This window comes from Gymnogyps californianus, chromosome 1, assembly GCF_018139145.2.
Source record: "Gymnogyps californianus isolate 813 chromosome 1, ASM1813914v2, whole genome shotgun sequence".
Classification (NCBI taxonomy): Eukaryota; Metazoa; Chordata; class Aves; order Accipitriformes; family Cathartidae; genus Gymnogyps; species Gymnogyps californianus.
Genome location: NC_059471.1, coordinates 144876725 through 144894088, shown reverse-complemented (window position 1 = coordinate 144894088; position 17364 = coordinate 144876725). Strand labels below are relative to the sequence as shown.

Here is a 17364-nt window from a genome sequence, read left to right as displayed (position 1 = left end):
TCAGTCATGCAAGTGAGTGAGTGAAGACTACTCAAGGGCTTTTCCCGCTCTCCCTTCAACCAAACTCAGTGGCATCAAGTGCTGTCATGTCATGTGACATGATGAGAGCCATGAGGTTCATCAGTTCCCACTGTTACATTACGGCTGCGGCTGTCCCATACTAGCATAAAATAAAATTGCTGATTTGCATTAGTGACCTTAGTAAGCCCCTGATTTGCAGTTGCATCAAGCATCCAGCCCCAGAGACTGCGTTCTGGATTAAAACTTTGTTCTCTGTCTCAAATGGTGCTTAAAGAGATCTCAGGAGTACTTTATGGCCAGCAGTGTTTCAGTATAAACAGTACTAGGAATAAATCAATTGATCAGAAAATCCCATTTCTTGCTAAAGAGAAATGGATGGCTGAAGAGCGGAACTTAAAAATGAATCCTGAATGGCCATGGTTTATGCTTAGAATAGAGTAGATGGATAACATCACTGTAGTATTTTCAGAGCTTTTTACAGTGCTCCGTTATATCCCTCTCTTCCAGACACATCACATCTACCTTTCTCTTTAGTATGCAAATGCACAATTAAAAGCATTCAACAGATAGAGATGAATAAGCTAATACAGTCTGCTGCTAGTAATTTATTTTCATTAACTGGGAGTATGTGGAAGTACCCCAAAGAGCAAAGAGATGCTGGAAAGTTGTAATAGATAAGAATCTACTGACTGCCTTTATGTAAGACAATAGATCTTGTGAATATTCTGCTTCCTCTCCAGGCAGTGAGCTAGTATGGTTAACCAAAATTGTTGAGTAATTGTTCTGTGGTTGAGAACAAAATGCTGAATTAAACTGTTCCCAGCACAATAATTGTGTGATTACAGCATTTATGTTGCTGGCCAAAAGAACAGTCATTAGGTTTGGAAGACTTACCAAAACCACAGGCACAGAAAAAAAAATGCAAATCACATGTAAATTGTCCTTTAATACCTATAGTGGCTTAAAAATTGAACTAGGAGTATGGTATGTGTATATTTAAAGGCAGTCAAGCCAGAAAAAATGATTGTACATTCAAGAACTACTTCAGACTAGGAAGAAAATACCCAAAGATTATTCATTTTCATTATGTTGTACTTTTCCCCCTCTTGTGAGATCCTGCACTTCATATATTATGCGTGTATTCTGCTTTGTGAATGCTATTATATTTTTCCCCACTGCATACCAATCAGATATTGTCTGGGAGTTGTAAGGTAGGTAGGACTCCCACACCTAACTAAATCTTGGGCCAAGCTGATTCAAAGAGCAATATACAGGGGAGGCAGGCAGCAAATGTTTATCTGATTGCTGTAATCCACCAATAAAATTAAAAACTGATTTATGATGATATGTGCTCTTGTGAGGTAGACAATTTTCTTCTCCGTTTCATGGTCCATATCTAGAAGTGCCAAAGAAACAATTACATTTAGTCTTCCCTTTCTCTTTTTTTTTCTTTTGTTGTTTTTCCTCCTATTTTTAATAATAAAGGAGGAGGAGGAAGACAAGGAAGAACTGAAGGAGACAGCAAAGAAAAAAAAGACAAAATGTTTAGGGCAATCAAAATTTTTGTGCCTGCTATTCAGTGCAGTAACAAGCTGTAGGATTTGGATAGCTGGCTACCTGGCTGTACACAGAAATCAGATTATAAGATGTCTAAACTTAATCACTGTATCTACAGTCAGTTGTGCTTTAACTGTATTGCTGTCACCAAATTGTAGGCACAAAATGAGAGACTGTCTTCAGTCCTATTAAAAAAAAGTTCCCAAACAAAACTTGTGAAAAACATTTTTGTATGAGGATTTTGGTAACAAGGGGAAAAAAGCATCAGGACATGAATGAAAGAGTGGCTACGTATCTATTTAAATAATCTTTCTTCTGCAACTTGAATCCATTTCACTTTTAAAATCAAACTTTTGATGGTAAAACTGAACTCTATTGAGGAACAATTCCACTGGCAAAAGGGACAGTCAGAAACAAGTCTGAACAGCTGAAAGATTGAAAAGAAGTCTTTATTGTGCATTTCCCTGGGCAGTAATTAGAGGCTATCCAATACTAGAAATGTGTTTTCCACAGAGGTTTCTGCTAACATTTGGTCTTAGTTTTCCTGGCCATTTGTCCATCATGTTTAAGTGCAGGGGTTTTTAAGATCATGTAGAAAGCAATAAAACTCAATATAAAATTAATAATAATAATAATAACATTGTCTTCAGGAAAGAATTACATTGAGTAGTTGTAGCAACTAGTGCTCTGAAACTGATGTCACTGGAGACCAGACGTACTGAAACATGTATCTGATTTAATAATAATAAAATTGGGAAAAAGAGGGGGTATTCAAAGGCTTTAATCAGTGGATTTAAGTCTAAAATGTTCCGAGCAGACCCATTTCTGCCAAAGTCTACACCGATCACGCCGTGAAGAATGTTTCTTTCCCTGTACTGTATTAAATTGTATACGGTTTTATTAACTATGTCCTTCAACCTTTCAATTTAAAGATAGCAAGAGAAGGTACAGACATTTAGTGCAGAATTTGTTTTCTGAGTCCCTTATGTCTATTTTTTCTCTCCCTTTCTAGATAGTATGATTTTAAGTGGATGACTTTGATAAGACTTTCATGTTTGTTTATACCATTGCACTATTCAGCAGCCGAATGGGTTTTGAATTTCTGCCCACTACATGATATTAAATAACCCATTTCTTGCCCACCACCTACACATTAAAATTGTTGTGTTTGTTTTAATTAATGACATTCCACTTGTCAAAGAGGTACTGAGTGAAAAACACATCTTGAAACCTTAGGGTTTTGTTTGAAAGAATACCCCTTCCTCTCTATATAGGAATATTAGCTTAAATCATGGTAAGGAAATTGGCACAAAAACCCCCAAACCAAAACAAGAAATAGTTGTTATAAGGCAGAATTCTGATGATCTCGTCTTCTGTGTCAACTAATTTGAGTAAGCAAGATTTCTGCGGTAAGGGTTATGAAAGTAGAATTGTTTCATATTAGTTGATGAGACTTAAGTATTTTACTGTAATTACGTATAGAATCGTTACAAGCAATGTGTTGTGGGTGACTCATAATGAGTGGCAGTGGAAGAGTTGAAATAGAAGGCCAGATTGTGGCGATACTGCAGTGCAAGAGCATTAGAGGGGGAGGTATCACTTCAGGAACAGACGAAAGCTTTAGGGAGCTATCACTTCCCATTACTGGCACCTACCATGCCTACCATGGTGGGGATGAGGGAGGACCAGGATGAGAGATGGGCTTGCCTTGCAAACCTTTTACTTCCCGCTGAAGTACCACGGCATACCCACTTCCTTCATATTTCATTCTCTCTTACTTTATGGTCCCTTATTTCATCAAGCAGTGTTTGAACAGTGGGCTGAGTACTACTCTTGATTCACAGCTTTTCTCCAGGAGTGCCTCAGGGTCATTAATAAAATAACAAGTCTCTTAAAGAAGGCAATCCACTGTTAGCGGTTTAGGCCTTAGATGTGGATCTATTCATGAATTTGGACTTTACCATTGTGTCAAAAATGAGGTCATGGCACTTGCCTTCGTCTATACACTGTCTTAAATACAGTGGTTTCCATATTAGAACTGTTCCCCCTGTTGCAGAGGTTAAAAAATTCTTTTTTTGAAACAGTGGACAGGAAAAATATTACTGCAATTTATACATCAAAATGATTAGTTACTGATGTTTGAATATGTTATGGAAAAATCAACAGTGGGTAAAGGGGGAGATATAGCAGCTGGCCTTAACACAGATGCCTCTGAATAACTTTATGTGACAAAAAATACCAGTCAACCTTGCTTAAGTATAATGGCATCAGCCTTGCTTTTGCCACCCATTTCTTGATCTTTTGGGAGAAATGCGCTAAAGAAATCTTTAGTGAGTAGGTTCATACCCCAAAAGCTGCATCACTTCAGTCTACATAGGCTAAGAACCACAATTAGAATAAATGTGTTTCTCTACCTAAGCTGCATTCTCAACCTGAAGTTTTATAGTCAAGCATTTTGTGGTCCTGTTTTGCATTCTTTGCATGAAAACATTCACAACAATACCTTGGTGTCAGGATGAGCCCAAAGGTACCTCAAAAGGGCTGAAGAGATAGCAAGGTGGGGCATTTCTCCTAGCTCACAGAATTTCTGTCAAAAAGGAGCCAGACTTGCTGCCTGTGATGGCATGTAATACTACAATTTATTTTCTTACCTGAATCTGTTGAAATCCAACATTCACAGAAGTTTTTGAAAAGTCAGTTTTGGATGATTCCTCTCCCTCTTCTTCCCGCCCCTTCTACGTCCCATGCTAGTGCTGAGCCTCTCTTCCTGTTCCTACTGGTTCTTATAGTCTACCCATTGATTAATAATGTTAAGATTCGCAGAGTCAACTTTGTATATGTTTAAAAAAACCCCTGTGCTCTTACAGGAAAAGTCCTCTGGATTCTGCATACCTCTCTTGACTTTTATAGCTGTCACTCTATTTCTAACAGCCTCAAATAGAAACAGCTCCCATTTAACACACAGCTGACACAAACTGTCCTATGTCTCTTCCCTGCTTCCTCTGCAGCAGCAGTTAATACTGGACCTTCTTTCCAGAGCTCTTTTGACAGCAGTCCATGATACTGTTGCACAAAGACTTCGGATCTGGTAAAACATGAGCATTGGGTATACCAAAGAAGTGACTTTGAAAAGAAAGGGAGCTGGGTTAGTGCACACACACACAAAACCCAGCCACTTCAGTCTCTTTGAACAGAATGTGGAAAATCAGAAGGAAAAAGTATACAGGTGACTTCTGGAAGGCTGATATGAACAATGACAAAGGAAGTATACTTATTTCTGTCTCTGATTCTTTATGGCATGTACAAAAAAACCCATAGTTCATTATAATTTGAATAACTGAACCAATATATAATAGATCAGCTAACTGTAGAAAACAGTACACGTGGAGCTCAAGAAATTATCCTACATGCTGTCTTTTAAAACACATCAGGAAATCTCACACCTGTTTTCTTTTCACTGACAAATGTTTCACTGAATAGCTTACTGCTAGAGCGATCAGCACTGGTCCAGACCTCATTGGGAAAAGCATTAACCAAGCATCTGGAAACTGTGTGCTCCATCATACGCTGTGAGGTAGCATCAGTCATAAATGTAAGTTCATAGATTTTCCAGTTTGAAGGGAGTGACTTTGCAGTTTAACTCCTGCTACGTGACAGTTATATTTAGGAGCAAGTTGCTATTAGCCAGCAAAAATGCAAATAGAGGACAATATACCATATAAATCAGCAGTTTTGACAGCCGCAAGTTTGTGGCAGGTTTCCATTATAGTCCTGGCTTATTCTTCTAGGAAGGGTACTAACATTTAAACAAGGCACCTAGGTGCTTGGAAGCTATGGCATGAGAAACGTAGTATTTGTGTGAATATTAAGTAAGGTGAAATAAGACAGTTTGGCCCAAACACTGGGCGTCACACCTCAAAAGCCAATTTTGTGTCCTCTGCTAACTTTAACCTCTTCATGAAACAGATGGCTCAATCAACCAAACAAAGGATCTTTTTCTTCTATAAAAAGGAAAGAGCAAATTATTTTGGGTGTTGCTCTTGAGCTTGGATTAGAAAGGGCTCTTTTGAGAGTACACTTCAGTCTTCCAGTGTAGCTGTTACCTGAATTACAGTGGCTTGCTCTGAAAGTCCAGGTTTTGCCAGAAGACCCCACACACTGGGGTGTTGTATAGTCTGGAGCAGCCATTCCTGCATGAACTCTTAGGCTTTTGACTTAAAACAGCTGCGTATTGGAATGAATTCCAGTTTATGTTCTTTTTATTTCAGGTAGCCTCTTCCTTTTCAGTTAGGCTATTTGTTTAAATGCCTTTGTGGCAGAATTGCCCTGTAGATAACTTACATGCTAAGTGGCACAAGCATGAATACTTCTTGTTACACGTCATCCTAAATGGGAAAAAGTTATCTTACTGCTTTTCCCTCCTCTGTATGTTTTTTCTATACCAAATCAAATATAAAAGAAGTGTTCTAAAGTTTTTTATTTTAGTTACATAAATGAATAAGTAATACTGCTTTTTCCTTTGGAAGTATCCAAGAGATGTTCCTTAATGCAAAAGGTCCTTATGGCTTATGTCCTTCGAAGTGCTGCTGGAGGTGTTTGTCTCTTGCCAGTGCATTTTGTTCTGCAGTATGAAGTGGAGGAGGGAAGCCTTTGGAAGCAAGTTATCGATGTGGAAACAGCTACTGTCTGTATTATTTGGCAGTTTAAGGCACTTCTCTGCACTTTAGTTAAAAAGGCTAAGCATGTGTTCATTTAGTAGTACTTCCAGACTTTATGATGACATGAATTTGAGATGGATGCTGGTAGTGACTCCTGGATTCTCTTGCAGGACTAAGTAAAGACAGAAAGTTTGCAGCCTGAAAAGCCTTGCTTTTTTAAAATGAAAAATGTTTATGTAATTCTCTGAGATGTGTTTCAGTTTTCCTGAAAGTTGGTTCCTTGTGTGTTCCGTGAGCCAAGTTGCATACATACCATTACCTGATAAGGTTTGTTTCCATATTCCATCAAACTAATGATTTATTCCACACTGTCACTCCAAATAGAGCTCTTCTATGCTAGTGTAGTTGTAATGGGGGAGGGGGGGCTCTCCCTAAATAGCCTTTTTTATTTTTCCTAAAAGATTGCCACTATGAGAGCATGTTTTCCTACGATCAGTATCACTGTTTGCAAACAATTGCAAACAGTGAGGTGCTACTATTGAGTGAACTGAGGTGTTCAGACAGGATGAATTTTGATAAGTACTGGTATGAATTGTGTAAGCCTCTTATGCAGCAAAGGGAAGAATAATATTTAGGGCCCAAATCATCCACTGCAGAAGAATTTTCAGATAAAGATTAGGAAGAAAAAACCTTCACAAAATCTTTTGTCAGGATCCCCTATACCAGTATGTCTGGCAGAGGAGTGAGCTGCTCCTCAGTAGTAAAAGCAAAGCGTTAGGTCAGAGCATGGGGTGGAATGGGTGTGCTTTCTGTCTGTCTTCCTCTCTGCATCTCTGCTTCTTGGCATCCACCTTCTGTTTTGCATCTTAAGCACTCACTAAGCACCCCGTAAAAAGCCACCTCAAACTCAGCAGGAGAGTGATCATTCCGTTACCGGGATAGGCAAGGCTCCCTGCCATATAGATTTAGGACACACTTATGTCAATTTAGGGAACTGATGTAGGGAAGAGAATGAGGAGAACAACATTTTCTTTTCTTATTTTAAACGTCAGTGTAAGGGAAAATAGCAGATTGTAGTTATATGAGGACATATATTTTTATTTCCCTTAAGATAGATGTGGGGGGGTGTGAGGGAGAGAGAAAGAGATGGCCAACACATATGCTAATTAAAGAATCCAGTCCTTCAGCATAGTGTGCGCCACCATGAGCCAAGTGTTTCTGGAGGAAGGGGGACCGATGCAATTAAACGTGTCATTTTTGAAGGACAGATTTATGTTATTGCATGTTAAATGTACATTACATTCTTTCATATACAGTAGAAGAGATGCTTAACTTATAAACAAGTCACAGGCAAGAAGATATTCATACAACAGTTTGAAGTTAATAGAATCATTCATGTGCATCCACTGTTCTAGGAATGTAAAATCTGAACTTCTTTGAGGCAGCTGAGAATAACTCAAATGAAAATAAAAATTAGCCACACTTCTACATGAAGAAGCCATGTAAGAGATCATTTCAGCAAAGATGCTCATACAGTTCCTGAAGGGCATCTTCGAAACAGCTCAAGAGTAAAGTACTGCTCAGAGTTTTGTCAGTTTGTAGAGAAGGGAGTGTTGCTTTTAGCAGCCATTCTTATTCACACTGAGTAATTCCTTACTCCGTCACCAGTCTCACCAAAATGGATAGAATTGCATCTGAAGAACTAGAGGTGGGTGGAAGAGCAGTATTCACCCCTCAGTGGGAAGTGTTATATATGGATTCTGGGAAATTTATTGAGATATTTACCTTGGAGAGAGGAAAACTTATATAAAAGTTTATGCTAATAAACATATAATGAGCAACTGCGGAAATGAAATTGGTGGAAGTGTATAAAGGTAAAATAAATTAATAGCAGCTGCTATGTTAGGGGTTTAGATTTGTTGAAAGTATGGGTTTATGTTACTTGAGAAATATTATAAGCCTGCTAGATTAAGCAAGAGTCATGTGAGGGGGCAAATTGTGAACTTTTAATTAAAGACACTGTCAGGATGCATGGCATAAAGGACCAAAATAAGGTCATGCATGCTGTCCTGATTCTGACGTTTCCTATGCCTTGAATGTCTAACTTTGCAACTTTAATGTTTCCTTAAACTATTTTGTCTTTGTAGCTATTTATATAGTGACCCAAAGCCCACGTGACATTTTACAGAAAATAGAGTAGAACTGTAGTTGTCAAGTGTTTGCAATCTAAATTTGTGTAAGTCACAGCAGGAGCTAGTAACAAACAGTAGGGGTAACTGTTAAAAACATACTGCTTAGTGCTTAGGTAGCTGTGGTAACCATAGTATGTTCCTAAAAGTAGGTAGGAGACCAGAATTTAGGCGGAAATACTCCAATTATAATGAAGCTGGGAATGCTGGGAATCTAGCTGTGGCTACACTGAATGCACGTCTTTGTGCAGTTGGATTTGTTATGGTCAAGTCATAAAGGACATGCACAGATTTGTGAAGACACTGGCCCAGGCTTCAACAACTTGAATCGGTTCCAAGTTTACTAACAAATTTCTTTTGATAAGGATAAGTCATTTAAGGGCAGATTTTTCAAAGGCACTGAAAAAAATAAAGATACAGTGAGGCACTTCCCAAAATCTAAAATCTCTACGGGCAATTCTGGATGCCTCAGTTTCCCACTTGGACAGTAGATATACTATTAGTTGCTTGTTATGTGCTCATACTGGTTTTTCATTGGTAAGTTCTTTAGGGCTAGTGTCCTTTTCGGATTTTCAGTGTCAAGTATGAAGGGTCCCTGATTTTGGTTTGGGCTCTAGGTTAAACTTGGTTGCAATTTCTTCCGCTCCTAAAATACTTTGCCCTTACGGAAAATTACTTACTGTCCTCATTACGAATTAGAGAACCTTTATTTTCTTGGACTGTTTGAACTCTTGTGTATCTGCTACCTTAAGGGGAGTTATTCCTCATAAACTAAATGTCAAGTGGTATGGTTTATGCCTTTCATTGCATCATGGGCTTCCCTCTTGCCCCAAATTACTTGTCAGACATATGTGAATGAAAGTATGAATTCCTTGACTAGTGAATTGATTGTATAGAATATTATGGCTCTCATGACATTTGGTTCATTTCTTTGTTATTTTATGTATGTCGTATGCCTTTTCTGTGCGTACCATGCCTCTACAGTTTGTCATGCAGTACAAGAATACTTCTGGCTCATCTGATATGTGGTGAGGGCATCCAAATTAAAAGAAAGACCAGGGGACTGTGTCATCAGTTGACATCGTGACAATAGTATGTGTAGTGAAAAAACAGGCCCTTGGAAGATTGTGTCTGTGTCATCCAGACTAACATCATAAAGTAGGTAAGAAGTTACAAGGTGAAATTGTAGCCCATTAGATCCATTGGGAATTTTGTGAGGATTTAAACTACAATCTTCACCTTTAAGAAATTATAACTAAGAAGAGGTAATCACGTAGAGAGACTGGCAAGTGGAGAATCTTGACAGCTATATGCATTTTTAGATTGTTGAAGACGTATTTCTTTTTATGGACATATATATGTCCATTAGCAGAACAAATTGAAGGGCCTGAAAAATAGCTCTGATTTGCAGTCCATTATGTCCAAATTAGAAATGCAGTATCAAGAAGTTACTGTCAAGAAAACATTGGAAAGTATGTAAACTATATAACAAAAACATTTGTGAGAGATGTTACTGACGTAGTAATAGCTTAAAAAAAAGCAAAACAAAACAGAAGTGGAAAATACCCTTCGTGTAAAACTCAGAAGGAGGGCCTGTATTCTGTGCCACTTGAAACAGTTGTATGCTAGCAATTCTAGGTAATAATAATAAACATAGCAAAAGTTAAGATGTAGTAGTTAAATGAGCCATAAAAATGAAGAGTGCATAATTTGTATTGTATTGTGTCAGGTAATCGGATTAAAATAAACTAATGTTTGCACTTATTTGTATTTGGGAGAAAATGAAGTGTAGCTGTTTGAGTGGTGCTACATACATTCCATCCTGGAATGAAAATCACATTGTTTTGACTGCGTTATTTCTGTATCCATGCAAACCATCCTCATCACTCTATAGTTCTTGCCTCCTTAACGCAACCAGGGTTGTGTCATTTGAAATTAGTGGGTATAAGGCCCCTTGGAGAGATAAAGAGGAGCAGTGATTTGAAAAAATGAAATGCAGCAGTCAGAGTTAAGAAGAAAGGGCATTTTCCTAGTAAATGTTTTCCTAAATGGGAATTTTTCAGTGTGGTGTTTTGCTCGTGTATTTGGCAGTCACTTGGAATCAAGTGCAGACTTGTGCTACATTGTGGGCTTGGCAATGACAATTTGTGTGTGTGTGGTGCTTTAGTTATATTAGCCCTGGAGGCAGAGTTAACACTTGCAGTGGGACAAGAGTATTTGCAGTCATCAGAGAACTTTGCAGTCAGCTTCAATAACATCACTCCATTTTTTTCACTTTTTTTTAACATTTTTTTGGCAGCAAAGCTCTTAGTAGAACCATCTGTCTTTCTATTAGTGTTTTTGAGTCCTGTTTTGAAGCTTCTTTGCTTGGCAAAGTCACTTTCATCCTTGGAAACCATTTAAAAAAAGTTCTGTGGCTTTTTGCCGAAGAAGAGTACTATGCAAAAATTCCACACGGCTGTTCATTTTTGTTCTAAAAGAATACAGTTACTTTGTCTTTGTCTTAAAAAAAAAAAACAAACCCCCAAACAAAACAAACAAAAAATAAACACATGAAGAAAAGGCAGACATTGGACAGTTCTAGGGTGACTGAGTGGGGACAGAGAAGAAATCACATTTTATATGTTTTTTTTCTCCAGCAATCCCGTTAAAAGTATGTATGTCTTCTAGTTAACAGGATCAAAATAGAAAGGAGAATACTGAAGTAACAAAAAATGGATCGAGTTACTTCAGTGAGTGGAGCTACATCTACTCTACCTTCAGTCCCAACCTTAATCTCCCAGTGCAAGAATTTCCATCAACAGCGCTCCTGAACTCCATCCTTTCAAATTGTTTCAGACTATAAAGATGCAGTCAGCACACACACAGGTGTTGACAGGTCCTGGCACAAATGAAGAGGTTACCTTCCCAAATTTCTTATCACTCTTCTGCCTTGTAACAGTGTTGGGTGAACTGAGACATCTCCTGGATCTTCAGGAGATTAAATTAAAATAAAATTAAGTCAAGATGCTGTAGTCTGAACTGTGGCAACCAAGGAGCTGGCACAGGTTCTCTTTTTCCAGTTCTGCTGTGCAGGCAATAATGAAGGGAGTAACACCTTCTTACGCCTCTGGCCAAAAAGGGTTGTCCATCAACACCCTAATTCTCCTTGTTTCTTAAGACTACAGACCACAAACTAAATTTTAGTCTTTGAGAATGTATCTGTACCTCCGATGCCTTAGCTTTACAGTGCCATTAAAAATCTAGATGACCTGTCTTAAAAAATGAGTCAGTCTCCCTTTACTGACTGATCTGGTCAGTACAGTGGGGTTTTTTAATCAAAACCAGCCATTTAACATTTTAATCTAGCAAACTTCTTGTTTCTCATCTGTGTGAAATACAAAGACGATGTCCATTTCTAGCAATTAAAAACTCTGACAGAACTGGGTAAAAGCAATAGTATTAGACATTGTGCCATGGCCAACTTCCAGTTTTGATGACTAATTTCTGCATGTCTTAAGTCCCCTGCAGTATCCACTTACAATATAATATTTTCCATTTCCTGACTTGCATGGTTGTGTACAGTTGCTGTGCAAAGTTGAACAGCTAATGCTTCAGACATAGCTGTGTTTTATTTGTGAATAAAGTGTCTCAGACTTTTTTCTTACCATCTCAGAGACTTTATCTTTTCACATGTACAAATAAGTGCATGTATACGGGCAGAAAAATAGTACTGACTGTGCTGTACGCTACTTGTGCACATATTTGTACTTCTGTGTGTGTGTATCTTTGTGTTTGGGCTCAGTCAGGGTGAAAGCTACTGTCTGAGACAGAGATATCGTTACACAGTGCAATAAAAGAGAAGAAAAACCCACCCTGCAGTCAAAGAGAAGTGAGGCATTATGGACCATGGGGGGAATAATTACTTGGGATATAGGTATGCGTTAGTGGAATCTTTCGATTTATGTTGGGTTAATGTAATTCATACGAAGTGCTTTGGTAATTAAGATGAGGCTGAATAGTTGAAGCTACTGGAACACACCATTGTGGAGGAGCATATTCAAACCTGACCTCTCAGATTGGAAGTAAGAGAAAGCATGTAAGCAGACATTTTCCCCAGAAAAAATTCCACGTTTGATTTTCCCTCTCCTGTTCAGCAGGTCCAGGGTCAGCTGCCTCCATTAATGATTCCCGTATTCCCTCCAGACCAACGAACCCTAGCAGCAGCTGCACAGCAAGGATTCCTTCTTCCTCCTGGTTTCAGCTACAAAGCGGGATGCAGTAAGTCCTGTAGATTTTTTTAGCTGGAAGTGGGTATAGGGCACAATTTCATGCCAATCTGTATCACCTCTGTAGCCCGATGGACAAAGCTATTAACTTGCACAGATGAGTGTAAAATAGAGGATTAGTCGTTATCGTATGAGAAAAGATTGTCAGAGATGAAGCGTTTCAACGTAAGAGCAAAACATTTCACACAACAAGTAGATTTGTGCACCTTCTTTCTGACAGATCTTTTTGACAAGTGAACATGCTCCTGACCACACATACGTACATACATCTGAAAAGAAGCTATTTGAAACTTCCCAATAAATTTCAACACTGTTGTAAGAAAATACATTTTTTTCCTGAAGCAGGCTGCTTACTATTTGTGAACTGAGGGCCTATTCTAGTCTCTTTCTTCACACAGAACTCACATTAATCTCAACGGGGGTTCTGCACAGAGATCAAAGATAGCATATGTCTTTCAGTTTGATGGACTAACACAAACTATGAGTATATTTATGAGAGCCTAACACTAAAAAATATAGCATCTACTTTTTTAATCTTTGAAAGATTGGTATTGTTCTCTACACTCCCCAGATTTTTTTGGAAATTTTGTTTAAGCCTTCTATAGGATTTCATGTTCCTGTCAACAGGATGATAATAGATACAAATTAAGGAATAATCGAGGAACTCCATTTCCATGAATAGACTTAGCTAGAGCATGAATTTCATGGACTTGTTTTCATGCATTGGTGCTTGTATAACTCTTCTGACATCAGTTTCCTACTGAGTTATCCAGGACTTGCTTGTTCTACCGTTCTCTGTCTCTAGCATGGGTGTTTAGCTTTATTATGTCCATGTCAGTGTATCCATCTGTATCGCTGACTAACTCATGAATTCATCAGTTGTTTTGAGTTACTCAGCACTTGCCACTGCAGCAGTTTCATAAAATTAGAACATAAAAAGATTCCTTTAGTTAAACTGGCTTAGCCCACAATTTCAGATTTCTTTCAGTTTCTGTAACATTGTAGATACAGTACTTGAATGCGAACTTGAGTTTCTTTGGCCACTAATCCCTTTTCCTAACATTTTACAGACTGGGACCACTACTGAAAATTACTGTTCAAAACACTTCACGTCCCTCAGCAACTGCAGTGCCAAAGCATAGGCTCATTCAGTTCTTCCAGTGATTTCACACTCAGTCTCTCTCAAATGGGAGAAGTAGTGATTCACATTACAGAATGTTTAACTGAAAGCCACACTGAATATGAATGCTACCATAACTGTAGGCCTGGAAAAGGTCAGGAAAGCACCCCGTTAGATATATCTGGCAGATTAAATTAGTTCCATGTTAATGAAGTCTGGTTTGGATAGAAAGAGTTGAGGTTGGTTTTTTCCCATCTTTTTACTGCATGTACGTTAACTGTAAGACAGTCCTATAGCTCCTCACATCCATGAAGTACATATGACATTGCATGTTTGTGTAACCTTGAAAATGACAAAGAAAAAAGAGCAAAGTTGCTGCTGCTCCTGGCAGTAAGGCTTGGAATTAACAGCATGCCAAGGTCTAGGACTGAGCAGAAGCCAGTGGAAAAAGACAGCTCTGTGTTTGGTGATTCCCTGGCATGTTTGACTGAGTTTGACTGAGAAGCTGAGGAAAAGTGATAAGTAGTCCAAAGGATTTTTTCTTTTCACTCACAGTTTAGTGTAAACAAAAAAGCATATACGGATTTAGCTACACCTAGAAAGCTTGTAGCAATGAAAAACGTAGCTGCTTTAAAACTATAACATGTTCACATCAAGTAATGTTTTTGACAGGCCATTAAAACATATTTCTCCCACTTTTCTGCTTGCCCTTCTGTTTATCAGTCCTCTTGGCAAAGATGGGGTAGATTGTAAACCAAAGAGCTTTGGATAAAATTTTCTAAAGCACCTGAGTGATTTAGGAGACTAAATCTTCATTTGAAAAGTGACAAAGGCACTAGGATCTAAGTCTCAGGGGTATTTAGCAAATGTTTGTACTGTAAACTTTAGTACAGTCACCTATGCTAGCTTGAACTGAGCTAAGTGGATACCAGTATAGCCCTGCAACAGAGAACGTACAGCGGATTAATTTGCTCAGCTTCTCAGCACGTTACATGCCTAACTTTCACTGAGTTTGCTTTTGGATGCAAGGCCTTCCTATGAACTTCTGAAGACCCCTCTACCAGCATCTTTACCTGCCTGGCATTGTATGTTCTAAATTTGGCTTATGTACCTTATGAAAATGGAACCTCACTTCTACATCTTCCTGGTCCTTTTGGAAAACGTGCCCTTTTTTTCTGGACTGATAGATTTTCAGAATTATTTTGTGTGGATGATTGATAGGAATTCTCTAGTGATGGTTCTGGTACTTACTAGCATTAATAACCTGCACATAGGAACAATAAAAATCTCCATGGAACAATTCAGTTCCAGTCACAAATAACAGAGTACTATGAAAATTTTCATATACTGTTTCACAATAAAAGGGAGATTTGAAAATTTGGGGGAGAAGGAAGAGGGAATTGTTGTGACAACCAATATTTTCATAACTAACTAATGATGCTGAGTACCTTGATTATGGATATCTGGTTGGGGACACCTTCAAAGGGACATTTATACCGTTATGTGCCCTGCCCCTTTGGAAAGTCAGACCTCCAAAAGAGTATCTCAAAATCAGCAGCATGTCATCTAAGGCACTGCAGATCTCTAGTCAGTTGTGCTATTGGTCACACCTGATGATTGGGTTACTTGCTGCCTTCTGTCTGCAGGCCAAGCAGCTGAAGAGATAACTGTCTCCAGTTGCTCATCACTGTGCCTCTAACTTCTGACATACTGGCCAAGCTTCTTGGTTAAGCACTCCCTAACTTGCTTCTGTCCAGGCTGCGATAGCAAGGACTTTCTGTTAAAATTGCTTAAACTGAGCTGGCTCGGTTTTATGGAAACATGTTGGGAAGTGATTAAACAAGGAGCTTGGTCACAGTGGTAACCTTTGGCGGGGGGCTGTGATTGGAGATGGTGGCCTCTTCGGCCAGCACAGCTGCAGCTGGCAGAGTGTGTGATCCAGCCTCGAGGTCAGTGAAAGAGAAAAAATGATGAATACCTAGTTATACTGCTATTTTTCTTTCATTCAGCTTAGATAATGAAACCAAACTAACTTATTGAATGCTTTCTGATTCACCTGTCCATGTTAGAGCAACAGAGGGTCAAATGTATGTCTCCCAGTGGTTTCAGAGTGTATGTGGCAGTGTTCCTCAGCTAGTGCTTCCCAATGGACTAATGACTTATCCAGAAAGAGACTGTGGAAAGGAAGAGTACTGTTTTCTCTACACATACTTCCTTTTCTGAGGATTTGACTGAAGATAACACAAAAATAGTGATAACAGTTCATAGCAGGGGTCCATTTAGATTCCTCTCATGGCAGATACCTAAAGAAGAGTAGAAGAACAGGGCAAGAGTATACCGATACTTTATCCCCCTATACTTTGCCAGGTTCCAGTGGCTGGGGACTCAGGGACCTTCTGACCCAGTGGTGGCATCACTGTGTGAGAGCTCTTCTGTCTGTTATTGAAAACAAAGATGTTTCTCTGCTTGGGTCCCTACCTGATTGGAAACGTTCTAGACGGCTGAAATGCTCAAAAGAGTACAACAATATCAATCTCTAATATGTGCAGAGCAAATTATTCGCTTAGACTTCTCCAAATATTTTACAAAATTGGGTAAATACAGGGAGGAGGGGGTAAATATTTTCTCCATGGTTACACGGCAGGTCATGGTCTTTGGCTTCCAATTTGATGTAGTAAATTTCCTTTTCTTTCTCTTTCTCCAGAGCAGATCATGCTTGGGAGTGGCTTGGTTTTTCATTTTGTTTTGTTTTTTAAACAGATGGTTTGCATTACATAAGGGACAATTTACACAAGTTGACACTTCCCCTTTTTTCTCTATGGCATATTGTGTGGTGGTAAAGTTGGCAGAGAAGAAGGGAGGAACTTCTATTAGGATTACATTTCTATTTGAGAAAAAGATTCACAATCTGTGGTTCTAGTTGATTTTTAACCTCCATACCTAGATATAATTGCATGGTGTGTAAAATATTTAATATTATTATTTACAACCAAAGCATTTTTTTCATATGAGAAAAATAAGCTGGCAGTATGTGATGGACTATATTGTCCACAATTAGCAAGAAAAATACTGGTTACCTACTTATTTGCTACATACCTGGTTATCGTTTCACTATGTGCTATTTGGAATTTAAGTATTTTGATTTTTATGCAAACCTCTTTATATGTATTTTATTATATACATAATATGTAATATTTATATAGATGTATAATGCAAATCTCCTTTTATAAAGAGTTAATGTTTCAAAGTGGGGTGTTAACTAAGTTAGTGACCTGTGGCATGAGCAGATGTTAGGAGTTAACCCCAGTGTCCGAAGTATATGAATTGGTTTTAGCAGCAGGTGAGCACCTTCCATTTCAGCTGATGTTGAAACCAAACAGAGCCCGATTACTGCATTTCCCAAACTGTGGCAAAGCTTCTCCCACATTTAGGCTATGCAGATTGGCTCAGGTCATTTAACCCTTCTCCTTTTATTCTCAGCCGGCATTCCTTAACCCTATCATTTGTTACTACTGCTGTTACTAGTTGAGCTCCACTTGTGATAATTGCTA

At 38.5% G+C, this 17364-nt stretch overlaps 1 protein-coding gene across 6 annotated transcripts in view; it reads left to right on the top strand.

Annotated features, from left to right (window-relative positions):
- Positions 1-17364, top strand: part of SOX5 (SRY-box transcription factor 5) — a 337014-nt gene that overhangs the window by 226078 nt on the left and 93572 nt on the right. For 5 of the 6 annotated variants that reach the window (XM_050907886.1, XM_050907914.1, XM_050907904.1 and 2 more), the window contains exon 7: positions 12565-12685. In XM_050907886.1, the coding sequence (XP_050763843.1) occupies positions 12565-12685 (121 nt within the window). Of the gene's footprint in view, positions 1-12561; positions 12686-17364 lie in introns of all 6 variants that reach the window. The other variant, XM_050907895.1, reaches the window with a different exon arrangement.